This window comes from Anolis sagrei, chromosome 3, assembly GCF_037176765.1.
Source record: "Anolis sagrei isolate rAnoSag1 chromosome 3, rAnoSag1.mat, whole genome shotgun sequence".
In the NCBI taxonomy this organism is placed as follows: domain Eukaryota; kingdom Metazoa; phylum Chordata; class Lepidosauria; order Squamata; family Dactyloidae; genus Anolis; species Anolis sagrei.
The window spans coordinates 181,308,304-181,324,369 of NC_090023.1; the positions used below are offsets into that span (position 1 = coordinate 181,308,304).

At 37.1% G+C, this 16,066-nt stretch overlaps 1 protein-coding gene across 2 annotated transcripts in view; it reads right to left on the reverse strand.

Moving 5' to 3' along the window:
- Positions 1-16,066, reverse strand: part of PRKG1 (protein kinase cGMP-dependent 1) — a 926,264-nt gene that overhangs the window by 171,991 nt on the left and 738,207 nt on the right. For both annotated transcript variants that reach the window (XM_060768793.2, XM_067465712.1), the window contains exon 7: positions 13,852-13,946. In XM_060768793.2, the coding sequence (XP_060624776.1) occupies positions 13,852-13,946 (95 nt within the window). The remainder of the gene's footprint in view (positions 1-13,851; positions 13,947-16,066) is intronic.

A 16,066-nucleotide genomic window follows, 5' to 3' on the forward strand; every position in this document is an offset into this window, starting at 1 on the left:
GAAGCGATGGTCCTCCGCCATCAACTCCGCTGAACCGGCCACATTGTCTGGATGCCCGACCACCATCTCCCAAAGCAGTTGCTCTACTCCAAACTCAAGAATGGAAAACAAAATGCTGGAGGACAGGAAAAGAGATTTAAAGATGGGCTCAAAGCCAACCTTAACAACTCTGGCATAGACACTGAAAACTGGGAAGCCCTGGCCCTTGTGCGCTCCAGCTGGAGTTCAGCTGTGACCAGCAGTGCTGTAGAATTTGAAGAGGCACGAATGGAGGGCAAAAGAAAGAAACGTGCCAAGAGGAAAGCTTGTCAAGCCAACCCCGACCGAGACTGCCTTCCACCTGAAACCAATGCCCTCACTGCGGGAGAATAGGGCTCCACAGTCACCTACGGACGCACCAGTACACTGATCTTGAAAGACTATCCTACTCTGACAACGAGGGATCGCCTAAGTAAGGAAGTACACAAACTTTCTATGCATCATTTAGAGTGGCATGGAGCAATGAAGAAAATACCACCAAGGATGCCCGTTATGGTTTATCTTCTCTACTAATCTACTCAAAGCAAAAAAAAGTGTTGTCAGCATTTGGTCAATCTGAAGTTACCTTAAGATAAATTTCTACGATTGATATAATAGAAGTTCTCTGACACATCAGGGTACTCTCTACACAGGTAGTCATGGGCACCAAGGTTGTCTATAAGTGACTCTGAGCATTCATTACACCCATATGCTACTAACTTCTTGCACACATTGATATTTATGGATATATCTCAAGAATGTGCTTTTATTGACTGATATATAGGAGTGTTCTGTAAAGAGTCTGCAGATATAAATACAGTCTGGGCACTGATTGGTAGCCCTAATATTTCAATCTCCACTAAAGCTTGCTCAATCTGGATTTTAGTTTTCACAGTCTATCTGATGTTTCCTACACTTCACTCAAAGGTCTTGGAAGGCATAGATTGGGTAAATTTCACAATGTTATATTTTATACAGCACCTAAACGGTTTATAGATTTACTGATAAAATGTTGAATAAATGTTATTATCTTCAGAACCTGAAGATAATTTGTTAAGGAACCAGGAACTATGACGACTCAAGGGAAAGGCATGGTATTATACAATAAAACTATTTCCACATTTAATGCACCATGTTGATACTTAATTATAAATTTGCATTCAAATGGCTCAAAAACACACCACTGCTCAGGCATAACACAGGCTGAAAGAAATGGCAATGAATTTAGCAAATAAAAACTTGCATTATCTGTCCCAACACATAATTTGTAATGGCCTGTAATGTTTTTTTCTATCAGCCAGTTCAGACTTCTTATGAGACTGTTTCTGGAATCTACAGTTATAGGACTTATTTTTTCCCAAAGTTGTTTTTAATAATTTAGCAAGCCTTGGGTTTTCTGATGCCTGTCAGTATGTCTCAAATAAAAGTGATGCTTGTCAGTATGTCTCATGCAAAAGTGTGTTGGGGCTACACAATGATAGACATCTTCCCTTTACATCTGGAAACTTAATATATAATTTGACAAACAATGAATGGAATATAGACTTTGTAACAAGAGACTAGTTTCAACAGCTTTTCTAATTTTAATGTATTGTCGAAGGCTTTTATGGCCGGAATCACAAAGGTTGTGAGGTCTGACCTCACTACCTCTGAGGATGCTTGCCGTAGGTGCAGGTGAAACGTCAGGAGAGAATGCCTCTAGAACATGGCCATATAGCCTGAAAAAACCTAGAACTGTGATTCCTGTCCTGTAACACTAAAACGGAGATGTTACACCTGGCTGGACATGGTGAATAATTATGAATTTCATTAAAAGATGTAAATCAAGACTAATCTCCTGTTGGTATAACTAGCACTTGCACTATTCCCAGGGTCATGCTGTGGTGATGGGTTATGACATATAAAATCTCCTCGCTCTCACCAGGCTAGTTCTCTATGTTACTTACTTCCAAGCTGCTACCAGTAGTCCCTGTTAAGAGCTGTTTGACAGTGGAATATGCCAGAGTGTGGTGGAGTCTCTGTGTTTTGTGGTTTTGAAATAGAGACTTGGATGGCCATTTGATTTTGGGGTTTTTTTTGTTTTAATTTTATTGATTTATGGTGTACACAGGAAACAAAACTGACAACAGAAAAACAGAAAAAAGGAAAAAAATATACAAAAGAGTATGCAAGTTTACAGAATGGTATATAGTCAGCACTCATTAAAGATATGAAAAATCAACTTTCACGGTACAGTTATTATACCTTATCCCTCTAACCCCACACCTGTGAACCCAACCCCCATACTTCCAAAACCACTTAATATGGATCACATAACTAACCCAGAACTACCCACATGTCTTCTTTCACTAAATCCCCTTTATGACGATCTTTAAATCTACTTTTATCTTATTTTCGAAATACCCAAGTGCCAACCTCCATTTTTTTATTTTTACAAATTCTTAATTATTTCCTCCTTTGCTGCTATTTGTCCATTTAGCCATTTGGATATAATCTATTAATTTATCTCCCCTATCCTTGATAGTTAACTCTTTTTTCCCCTTCCATATTTTAGCTATTATGTTTTATCTCAGGGGTCCTCAAACTCTTTAAACAGAGGTCCAGGTCACAGTCCCTTAAGCTGTTGGAGGACCAGATTATAATTTGAAAAAAATATGAATGAATTCCTATGCACACTGCACATATCTTATTTGTAGTGAAAAAAAACACACTCAAAAACAATACAATAATTAAAATGAAGAAATATTTTAACAAAGATAAGCTTATTAGTATTTCAATGGGAAGTGTGGGCCTGCTTTTGGCTGATGAAATAGAATAGTTGTTGTTGTTGTGTGCTTTCAAGTCATTTCAGACTTACGTTGACCCTGAGTGAGGGCCAGGTAAATGACCTTGGAGGTCCGTATCCAGCCCCTGGGCCATAGTTTGAGAACCCCTGTTTTAGCTATTATTGGCCATTTGTCAAGAGTGCTTTTATTGTGTAATTCTGCAAGGAAGGGAGTTCGTTTGGAGGTCCTTATTGTCTCTTTCAACTCCAGGAGTCCATGATCCTAATATTTTTCACAGTTTTGTGCCAGAAAAAAAGTGTATATGCATTGAACCATCAGAAAGCAAAAGTTTCACTATCTCAGCAATCCATGTAGACACTTTTCAATTTTTGAGGATTTTGGATTTTTGAATTCTGGGTAAGGGATGCTGTAACATGGTGTGACTTTTGTTATTACAGTTTCCATGATCAATTGAATTGTTGCTTCATTATGTAACTCATTTTCATCAAATCATTTTAACAAAATAGCTAAAACTCTCAAAATTACATCTATAGTAATTAAAACTCATAATTAAAACATGGCCTTCAGGACAAGATGGGAAAAGAAGAAAAGTAGTGAAAAGTAAGGCCCTCTCTATACTGCTCTATATCCCAGGAACTGATCCCAGATAAACTGTTTATCCCAGATTACATGGCAGTGGCGACTCATATAATCCAGTTCAAATCTGATAATCTGGAATCAGATCGTTGGATTTGGCTGTGTAGATCCAGCATAAGAGAACGGAATTTTTCATTGTGATGGAAAATTCACTCTGGCAGCTGAACAACCACTGTAAGGGAGAAAAAGACTATCTAGCATGTTTCCATATGGAGTCTGCCGATAATCTTGGATGCTCTCACTCCAATGTTGTAGTAAAACCTATGTGAAAGACTTACTGCATTCAACTTTGGAATGTTTCAGATTCCATACAAAACTATGGATTTTAGGGTTCACAGCTGAATTCTAAATCTGTTTTCAATATGGTTCTCAAGGTGAGAAGTGCCAATTGTCCAAATTAAGCAACGTAAGGAGCAAAGCAGACAAAATTTCCATGATATTTATGGTAAAGAGTCTCCCAGACCCATAAAAAACTCTAGAGATCACTCTGTTATCAATCTAACACTATTATCTATAACAGACATGGGCAAACTTTGGGCCTCCAGGTGTTTTGGACCTCAGCTCCCACAATTCCTAACAGATGATAAGCTTATTGGGATTTCTGGGAGTTGAAGCCTGGAGGGCTGAAGTTTGCCCATGTTTGATCTATAATTATTCTCATATTTTACTTTAAAATACACTTCCTTTTTGTTTTCTAGGATCTCTGTTTCTTTCCAACTCATTGTTATTGAAATACTTATAATGTGAAAGGCTAGTGTCAAATCAAAACAATATAGAAATGATTGGTTCTATTATATTAGGACTATTTATGTCCTGAAAGACCTATGTGATCTGTTGGTATGTGAAATAATTCCTATCGGCTGTAGTTTTGGGATGGTGTACCACGCACAGGAAAATATACTATTCCCTGTTCTCTGCTTAGCTTCGTATGCAGTGGAAAGTCCATAAGATGAGAAATACGACATTAGGACTTGACAAGAGTATTCGCTGAATCTTGATCAGAGAGAATAGTTGCTATGATTAGAATGTAGTTTTTGACTTTTTGCTGTTGAATAATTAAACACATATACGTGCAAAGATGTATAAAAATCAGCTGCCATGCCCAAGCCAAAATGAATTACTTCTCAAACTCATATTGATTTCTAGCCAAAGATCTTCATCTACAAGCTACATCAAGGGAGTGTATTTGGCTATTTTATAATCCACAAAGCTTTATATAGATTTTATGCTCTAAATATTTCTAGACCCAAGGATATTCTAAACTTCTAATAATGCATTTTTTACTACCCACACTAAATTCCTGTAACACTAGTGAGCACAGATAAAAAAGAACAACCCATTAGACAGGGACGTCAAACAGAGAACATCAGAAAATATTAAGCTGATAGTCTTACAATGTAAAATGGCATGTAATGTAAGCAGCATATAGAGCAATTACTTAAATTCTGGGAAATCCAAAAGAAACATTTCATTGCCTCATCTGCATATAGTACACATAGATCACTATGACATTAATTTAAGTTTCCAGTGTGCAATAATGATACAGAACACAGTGTATCAATTAGATCAAAGAAAATTGCTATTATAATGGAAAATGCCACAAATGGACCAACATACCAAAGCTTGTGGACAAAAAGGTATGTAAGAGCATTAACAAGATGTTTAAAAAGAAAAATATATATATCAGCAAACAGAAAGGCACAGTATAATGCTTAATCTTATAGCAAAACAGAAAATTAGGCAAAATTATAGTTTACCATTACCATAATTGCTTTGTGATCATAGTAATAAGACTAAAAGCCTGACTCCATCATTAAGGATATATGAAGGAGGTACAGTATTTGATCTGTGCTTAGTCCTTGTACTGTTTTCTATGCTTGAGTGCTTCAAAACCAGCCAAAATTACCCAATATTACAAGCATGTAAACTACAAGTAACAAATATCCCCTATTATATATTTTTTAATTCCATAAAACCTAGAATTCACAGTTGGTTATAGACTCCCAACTGCAGAACATAAGTCTTTTGTCCTAGGGCTGGACAACTGTGCTAACAAAACTGTGCATCCAATCTTCCCCATGGCCTTCATCTATATGTCCAGATGCAGTACATGTGCTGTTGTATCACCTGGAGTTGCAATTTTTGTCTTGTATGTGGCTGAAAAAACAGGCTTGAAGTGCAGATATTATGTCCATGGGTAAGGGTACTAAAGTTTGATAATCTCCACTGGAGCTTGATAATCTCCACTTGTTTATCTATATAAAAATAGTGAGTGTGACAGTTGAAAATGTACTGCCTACATATACAATATTTAAATAGAAAAAATGGGACCCTGGCACAGCTGGCTGGGAGTCAGCTGCATTAAGATAACTACTAGGGCTGGGCGGTTTCGTTTCGTTAATTCGTAATTCGTTAAAAATTCGTTATTTTTTTTATAACGAAGCGATAATGAACCATTCTGGAGCAACTTAAAAACGAAACGAATTTTTAAATTCATTTCGTAAATGCTTCGGATTCGTTATGTATTCGTTTCGTTATCGGTTTGAGGTCGTTTCGTTATTATTTCCGCATGTCTGGGGCAAGTTTTATAGTTGTTTTTTGTTTCATTAGTGAAAAAAAATTATAATATCACACCAACAGTCAACAACAGAGGGAGAGGGAAGCTTCAGAAGTTCCCCCTGTCCCATTTGGAGGTTTTTTAGCGTATTGCGTGGTCGTGTCCGCCATTAACGAATCGATTCGTTATTCTTTCGTATTTGTTTCGTTAATGTTTCATAATTTTTTTTACATTTATGAAATTTCGTAAATATCAAACTTTTTAAAAGAAAAATTTCGGAATTCTTTTAAATATCGAAACGCAAAACCCCCCCAAAAACGAATCGATTTTAGAAACAATTTTTTCCGTTGTTACCCAGGCCTAATAACTACTGACCGAAGGTCATGACTTCGAAGCCCGCCCGGGTCGGAGTGAGCTTCCAACCAATTTTGTGTAGCTTGCTGTCGACCTTTGCAGCCCGAAAGACAGTTGCATCTGTCAAGTTGGAAATTTAGGTACCGCTTAGGCGGGGAGGCAAATTTAACTAATTTACGAGGCCATAAAAATCTCCAACAAGCATGCAAAGAATGAGGAAGTACTTCATCAGTGTCAGAAATGGTCGGTGAAGGGACAGCTCCCCTGGTGACCAGAATACCCTCAAGAAAAGCTGGAAAGTTAAATAGCCTCTGAGTGTCTGTCTATATATGTTGTGTGTCTATGACACTGAATGTTTGTAATGTATATGATGTACATTATAATCTGCCCTGAGTCTCCTGTGGGGAATATAAATACTGTAAATAAATAAATAAATAAATAAATAAATGATATATGCTTTGTACATGATCTAACATACTTGTGTACCTGATAATCCCCCACCTCAATTAGCCTAAATCCAACAGAATAACTCTCAACCAAAATAAAACTATTCAATCAATAGGTAATTAATGGCAACACTTAGCTAAGCTCCACTCGGGACAATTATATTTAAAGCAATGGAAAGGGAGACTTAAATATAACATACCAGCAACTTACCCACTGTCAGTGTCCAACTAAATCTGACAAAAATACTACGGCAGTGATATGAGCAGACTCTGTAGGCTGCTGACGTTTGAGAACTTGGAATAACACAGTGACTAGGAGAATGAACTATCAAAGAAGAAATCCATTCTAAAATTCACTTTCTACTATCATTGCACTAGGTGACTTTAGTTCAACGACACCTTCATTATTGGCCCTTCATCCATTCATTTTACCAGGAGTTTTGTAGACTATAAAAACTTCATGTGATATGCTTAATTCATATTAAAGCCAATTATTCTCAGTAAAAACATTTGTCCTCATAGCATTCCTTTATATTCCTTCTTCCATATTGTCATCTATTGTTCCTTTGCTCAGTTGCATTTTACTACACAAAGTGGTATAAAATAGTATGTTGGAGTGAAAGAAGTCCATTATCCATTGCCATATGTCATTGATTTTTTTTCTTGTTAGTTTTATGTCTGCATTTAAATGTGTTATTGATTTTAATGTTGATATGTTGTATTTTATGTTTTATGGCACCACTGTGTGCTTTGTAAGCCTCCCCAAAGTCTCTATGGGAGATGGTGGCGGGGTATAAATAAAAGTTGTTTATCATCATCATCATCATAATCATCTAAGAGTTACTTCTTAAAACGCATATTACCTATATTAGTTCAAATGCTGGCTTAATTTGGTTTGGCCATCATTAAAAGACAATCTTATGATATGATATTCTTCTTTGAATAATGAATGTAGACACATCTCATAATATAGAGAGTTGAGATGTCAACTTCATACACAGCTTCTTAAGCCTAAAATTGGGGCAGCCGGGTTCAGTTTCCATGATCAACATCTATTCAGACTTTTCCCATGCTTTTGTTTACTTTGGATTTTTCTAGCTGCATTATCATTCCAGAATGGGCAGGAAAAACTGTCAGTGGCCCTATTGCTTGACAACAATGAATTTGCTTTTAGCAGAATGAGAGTCACACCATTTTGGAATTTCCCTTATTCAATCCAAGTGATGGAAAAACAGTTGTCTACTTGCCCTCCATGAAACCATTTTATGAATAGCTTGATCCCTTTTAATATTCAAAGAAATCTCTGGCATAAACACATTGTCAGGTAGAAAGAAACAATGGCACTGAAGCAGAAGTTTTATGATACAGAGTGCAAAGAAAATGGGGCAAATTGACACAAATGACCAGGCACTTGTCAAGAATCTCTTAGCAAAAGCAAGAAATTTGCTGTAAAAAGTTCAAGGTCAAGACTTTGGCTGTGTTCTAATTATTTTTTTCTGCTTGTGGGAGATGAGATAAGATTGTAGAAGCAATGTTATAGATGGCTTCACCCCATTCAACTGTTGTCATGCTATGAAAGCAGCCATTTCTTTTAAGCACCACACACTGCCAAAATCCTCATTCAAAACATTTTTCTCATATTTACCTAAAATTGAACAAAAAAGCCATGTTGTATGCAAAATTCCTGTACAACAACATTGAAAGTTCATCTGTTAAGCTCATATTCATAATAGCTGTGAGTTATAAATGATATCTCCACAAAATGAACATGAACTGGATTCAAAATAGAAAAAATAAATACTGGAAGGAGTCAGCAATTAACAAAATTACATGTTCAAAAACATTGTTAAAGCAATGTTACAATTTACATTTTATATGTAAATAAAGACATGCTTAAATTGTCATGAATATGACTCCGAACTGTGTGTATTGTGAACTGAATAATTTCCACAATGTGTGTTATGTACGAAATCAACAGTATACAGTACTTCGTACAGTGACCACAAATATATACACACATGCACACCGGCAAGCACACACAGAGCATAGAATTAAGTCAGAACTAAAACTAAAGATGGAAGTGATGCCATATTGCCATATTTTCTTTCTAGTTCACATTATTGGTATTATACATGTATGTGTCTGTTTTGGCAAAAACCTACAACATCTTCAGAAATAACAAAAATCTATAAAAAGTTATTAGAATGAAATACTGAATTGAATGAAGAAAAAATATATATGAAAAGATGGAAAGAAAATATTGGAAGGACCATAGGAAAAGATGAATGGGAAGAAAATTGGAAGCAGAAACTCGAACACTTACACAATAGAATTAAAGGAAAATTGGATTAAGATGTCACATAGGTGGTACATGACTCCACAGAAATTAGAGAAATGTTATAAAAATATAAATATAAATATGTTGGAAATGCGGAAAATTGGAAGGCTCATTCTTTCATATGTGATGGCATTGTGAAAAGGCAATAATATATTGGAAATTTTTTAAAATCATATTACAAAAGATACTAGATATAAAAATCCCTATGAACTGGGACTGACAGCTCCCTGTCTGGACTCTCCTTAAGGTACCATGGTTTTAACCCCACTTATTTGTCCCAAATTATGAGGCTGTCAGGAAGGGCCCTTAAGGTACAAAACTTACATTGAGCAGTGGCTAGGTTGATAGAGGTTTTTGGGTCTATGTTTTGACTAAAATGCATAGACTTATATATGAGAATATACAGTAAGGGCCCCCAGGTGGCACAGCGGGTTAAACTGCTGAGCTGGTGAACTTGCTTACTAAAAGGTTGGCGGTTCAAATCCAGGGAATGGGGTGAGCTCTTGCTGTTAGGGCCAGCTTCTGCCAACCTAGCAGTTCGAAAACATGCAAATCAATAGGTATCACTTCTGCGGGAAGGTAATGGCACTCCATGCAATCATGCTGGCCACATGAGCTAGGAGGTGTCTACAGACAACACCGGCTCTTTGGCTTAAAAGTGGAGATGAACACCACTCCCCAGAGTCAGAGGACACCTTGACCTTTTATACAGTATATGGCTCTAAAAGAAAATATAATATGCTCAACAGATGGATGCGGTTTTCTTCAGAGAAGCCCAGGTGCAATTTGTAATAATATCTACTTTAATATATAATAAATTTGTCTATTCTATGGAAACTTAGGCACTGATTCATGCTAGATAAAGTCATAATGGTTGAGCTACATGTTGCGGTTCTTATTCATGACAACACTGTCATTTTCAGGATTGCAGTAAGATAGAACTATGAAAACATGCTACATGGGTTTGTGTGATACAGAAAAACACCATACAGAAGCACCTGTATATGTGAATACATGTAGATTCCCAAGCCGGAAATCCCATTTCAAAGTGTTTAACAGAATCAGTCACAGTGTCCATAATCATAGCACTAGTTGAAGGCATTATTCAATATGAAAATCCATGGACAACACAAAACTAAAATGCCAAACAGGCTTTAAGCTTAAATGGAAAAACACAGGTGGGGAAAGTAATCTAATCTATGACAGGAATATGCCAGCTGCTTCTCTTGGGCCACTATTCACAAGCATCTTTCATTGACAAGTAGATATATCTCAGCAATTAAAGCAAAATAAGTGAAATCAAGGTGTTTTTTTTTCCAAACACAACAAATAGCTAGCAATCTGGACCCTGCAGGAGCTCGGTAATGTATTTTAATTCAAAAAGCATTTGCATAATTAAACTTTCCCCCTTGAACTGGGAATACTTGGTAAATAAATTCAGCATTTCATCTTGGTCTGAAAAATTAGAGAATGTCTGTTTGCCACAATAAATTAATTTAACTAAAACCATAAAACAGGAAGAAATGCAACTCAAAAGTAATATGAGAATTAAAATGGTTAAGAATTGGCACAATATCAGTACAAACTGTTTAAAAAGAGTGGTCCTTCCTCTTTGGATAACAGCTCTTTTGCTGAAATTGATCAGTTTAATAAGGTATATTAAGATGTCACAAATTATTCAGTTAAGATAATTGATAATAGAACAAGCCCCATGAGGAGCAACTTAAAGAGCTGGGCATATTTAGCTTGAAGAAGAGAAGGCTGAGAGGAGACATGATAACCATGTATAAATATGTGAGAGGAAGTCACAGGGAGGAAGCTTGTTTTCTGCTGCCCTGGAGACTAGGACAAGGAACAATGGCTTCAAACTACAAGAAAGGAGATTCCATCTGAACATTAGGAAGAACTTCCTGACTGTGAGAGCCGTTCAGCAGTGGAACTCCTGCCCTGGAGTGTGGTGGAGGCTCCTTCTTTGGAAGCTTTTAAACAGAGGCTGGATGGCCATCTGTCAGGGGTGCTTTGAATGCAATGTTCCTGCTTCTTGGCAGGGGGTTGGACTGGATGGCCCATGAGATCTCTTCCAACTCTATGATTCTATGATTTGTAGAATGATAAGTACTGAGTTAGCAAGATCAGAGAAAAAGGAACAAGCGATGCACTTTTGTTCTAAAACATGTTTAGAATAATTACTATAGGAATTAATGGAGTTGCACAATAAAACAGCCTTTGAAGTAGCAAAGGAAGGTACTGTCCTCACTATGTTCTTAAATGTAAGTGATAGAAGGCAAAAGAAGAGACAGTTGGTGCCCTACTCTGCATAGATGCAGCACTGCCTGGTGAGATGCTCTGATATTAGCTGTAGAATAGAATAACTTTCTTGTCATTGTACAATGAAATTACATGCCACCCCCAATCACATTATATATGTAGAATTACAAAACAAAACACGAATCCTTCCACATTCTAATCACTATTGCACAACTCCTAATGCCACATCAGTGTGAAACCATAGAGTTCAATATAGTCACAGCTCTAGGATGAAAGCGATCGCTCAGCCTATTTGTCCTTGTTTTTATCATCCTATACCATCTGCTGGATGGTAATAGTTAAACAAACAAAAAAAAGAATATCCATGGTAAGATGAATCCCTAAGAATATTTGAAGCTTCCTTAAGGCAGCAGGAATTATAAAGTTCTTCCAGAGAGAGGGGAGGGCAACCAATAATTTTCTGGGCAGTAATGGTAACCCTCTGGAGTGCTTTCCGATCTGCCACTGTACAATGAGCAAACTATAGGCAGATACAATAGGTAAGAACATTCTATAGCACAGCAGTAGAAAGTCACCAGCTGTTTTTCATTCAATAGTTGGTTCCTTAAAAATCTCTGGGCCCTTCCAGACAGGCCCAATAGCCCAGGATCTGATCCCAGGTTTTTTATTTAGTCCAGATTATCTGGCAGTGCGGGCTCATATAATGTAGTTTAAAGCAAACAACCTGGGATCAGATCCTGGGATATAGGGCCTGTCTGGAAGGACCCTCAGATAATACAATCTCTTAACCAATGTCACAGTATGAACACCTCAGGTCAGGTCCTCCTTAACAATGACACCAAGGAACATAAAATTGGCCACCCGCTCCACTCCATCTCCAAAGGCTGAATTTTTGATCTATTCCTTCTGTAATCTATAAGATCCTTGGTCTCTTCAATGTTAAGAACCAAATTATTGTCCCTGCACCACGACAGCAGCTGATCCACCTCATTCTGGTAGGCAGACGCATCCTCTTCAGAAATAAGCCCCACCACTGTTGTGTTATTTGTGAATTTGGTAATGATGTTACTGTGGTAATAGGGGGTGCAATATTATATGTAAAGAGTATAAAGTAAAAGACTCAACTTTCTCATATTAGTGCTGAGAATATGAGCTGAAGAGATAATCCAAAAACAGATTGAATAGGGAAGTTCAAGATCCATATGTTTAGACTACATTAAACATGGCACTAAAGTCTGCAAAAAGCATCCTCACATAGTTTCCCATTTGTTCCAGATGAGTTAAAGCAGTGTGGAGAGTAATGGCTCCATAGATCTGTTAGTTCGATATGCAAACTGATGTTTACCAAATGTATATGGAAGGCAACAAATAATCTGCCAACAGACCATTTTTTCAAGGCACTTCATGAAAATGGAAGTGAGTGCCACTGGCCTGCAGTCCTGAAAATTATTAATAGGGAACTTCTTTGGTAACGGAATAATGATGGAAGCCTTCAAACAAGATAGAATGATGGACTGAGATAAAGACTGATTAGACATCACAGTAAAAACACCAGCTAACTGATCAGCACAGTCTTTACGCACCCAACCAGAAATGTCATCAGGTCCAGCAGCCTTTCTAAGATTCACAGCCCTCAAAACATGTTCCTACACGTTGAGGTGGGAGCGACAATCAACTAATGGCCACATTTCAGCTGCCTCTGGTGGACCTGCCTAAAAGCAGGTGAAAAAATGGTTCACTTCCTCTACCAATGGAGTATCCTCATGAACAAGAATGTCACTGTTTAATTTACAATTAGTAATTTGTTGAATCACCTGCCACACTTGCCTCGCCGTCGTTACTACATAAATGATCCTCAACCTTCCTCTTATAATTCACCTTGGCTTGCCAAATGCTACTCTTGAGACTAGCTCTAGTGCACACTAGAGGCACTCTAGTCACCAATCACAAGTTTGCTCGGTGCTGAGTAAAGCACTTCTTGTCTCTAGCTAGATGGGTTTTGCTGACACTCACAGATAAGAATCAGCATTCCCTTTCCCCGTTGCTCACACTACATCAATGAGCAGTGCTTCACATTAATGAACTACATCATTAGCTGCTGCCTCATCACTCTAATATTAAGCAATTTTTACTAATTTGAAAAGGCTATTCTGTGGAGAAGTGGGAAGATGGATAGACAGATACACTCAGCATGAAAGTGGAAGTAACTGAGACATGTTCTATCACACACACACATAATTATATTCTATTAGTCACCCTTTGAATAAAAAGATGGGTTAATCTGGGCAGAAGTTCATTACTTTCTCCTTTTCACATACAAACTCATCATAGCTTCCATTAAACTGTTGTTTTAATGATACTACCCAGGTTTGCTCGTGGTCTAGACAAATTAATGACATACCACTTAAAGGCAATCTAAACTACATCTAGATAAACTTTAATACTTACCCCTGGAGTGCTTTTTCCCCAAACCAATCTCCTTTTCCTAAAGTTCGAAGGAAGATTGGATCTTCTCCAGGCAAATCTTCACGAGTAACATTTACCTGATTAGATGTTTGGAGAGGGGACAAAAAAAAAAAAAAAACAGTGATGAAAATGCTATATTTATACCACCTATTTCCACTTTCCCCCGTTTTTATTGTTGTAAAAAGTCTACTAATAAAAAGTATTTAAAAAAAGAAAAGAAAATGCTGTATTGTGATCTCCTTGCAAAGGTGCAACATTTAGATGAAACGTCTGCCTTTCAAAATTCAGCTCAGTAATGAAGTTTGACTATTTAGGGGAAAGGCAAAATTAAATTATTAATTGAATATCCCTTATCCAAAATGCTTGAGGCTAGAAGTATTTCAGATTGCGTATTTTTCTGGATTTTTGAACATTTGCATATTCATAACCAGATATCTTGGAGTCAAAACCTAAACTTCATTTAGGTTTATTGTCAAAGGCTTTCATGGCCAGAATCACTGGGTTGTTATAGGGTTTTTTTGGGTTATTTTTATTTTTAATTTTTATATCAGTTAAAAACTGCTTAACATACATGTTGGCTAAAAACATAGGTAAAAGACTACAAGTGCCAGCATGTTTCATCCTGTGTATAAAATTGGGAATTGTCCAATTGTCTAATCCTGGCTGCCTCAGGAAGAAACTTGGCAACTGCCAAATCACGTGGGGAAGGTTGTCACCAAGTAGAAACTTCTCATAAAATTTCACTGAACTAGCTGGTAAGTTTCTTAGTAGGGGGTTGATTATGTGTGCTCGGGCCTGTTCATAGAAACTGTCGTACTCCAGATCACGAACATCTCTCACTTGAAACATCATACCAGCTTGGTAAAATTGGCAAGAAGTTTATTGTAGAATATATGTTGGCAAAGCAGTAAAAAAAAAAAAAAGTAAAACAGTAACAATCCCAAAATCCAAGAAAATCCATGAACTTTAAAAGTAAACTAGGTACATAGAAATCCATGAAGCCAAGAAGCCAAAAAAACATGAAGCAAAACAGCAGGAACCTTCAGGCAAAAAAACTTAAACTTGGCAAGGACTTGATACATGAAACATAGAGTACTTGAAAACCAAACTGGCATGAATTAACATTGACTCGACTGAGACACTAGTCTCCCATGAATCGTTATAAACCCTTTCCAGAAGCCCAAACTGACAGGAAGGCATTCTTTCTCACTTTCCCACTAGATAATGGTTTATTATCTTTTTGTTGCAAACAAACAGAGAGCCTGAGGTTCTGAAAGTTCTGCCTCTGTTTACTAAAACTTTGATTTCTGTCCAAGGTTTAACTATCCTCCTCTCCTTCTGCACCTGGCAAAGCAATCTCATCATTTTCACTCTGTTGCTCTGAGAAAAGCAGTGAAAGGTCTTTCCCAGGAATGTGGTCTTGCTCAGGCCTCTCTTCTGAACTTAACTCTAGACCGGGCAGACCTGCATCCTCAGGTTTTTCGGCTTGTATGGCCATGTTCTAGAAGCATTCTCTCTCTTCATTTAAGTTTCACGTATACCTTTTACCCATAACCTGAATTTTATGCATGAAACAACATACGTGTACACTGATCTATGAAAAGGAAAGGTCTCACTAGCCACCAAGGTAGACCATTTTGGATCTAGGATCATTTCTGATTTTGGCCTGTTAACCGCCTTGAGTCACCTAAGGGCTGAGAAAGACAGTATACAAATAAATAAATAAATGAATAAATAAATGGGTTTTAGACTGCTGCTGGAAAGACAACATGGAGGGGGTCTTCTGGCTTCCCTAGGCAAAGAGTTCCAGAGCCACTGAGAAGGCACTCTGTCCCGTCTCCATCAACTGGGCTTGAGATGCTGGTGGGGCTGAGAAAAATGCCTGCCTCTCCTGGGCAGGTTCATACAGGGAGATATGATCTGTCAAAAAATGAACTAAAACCAGTCGCGTTTCAAATAACTAGAAATCACATTTTCTAATCTGCAAAAAACAATGAATTATAATTCACTTTCTTAATTACTTAACAACTAATTAACTTATTATTTTGAACTGTTGTCATTTTTTTCTTTTAGAATATTATTTTAAGAAACATGTTTTCAATCTTAATGTGTACATTTAGAATGAAATCCCACACATTTTCATGCACATTGGAATGCAATTGGCAACCTGTGCTTTCTTTCACAAAATCAACATGTT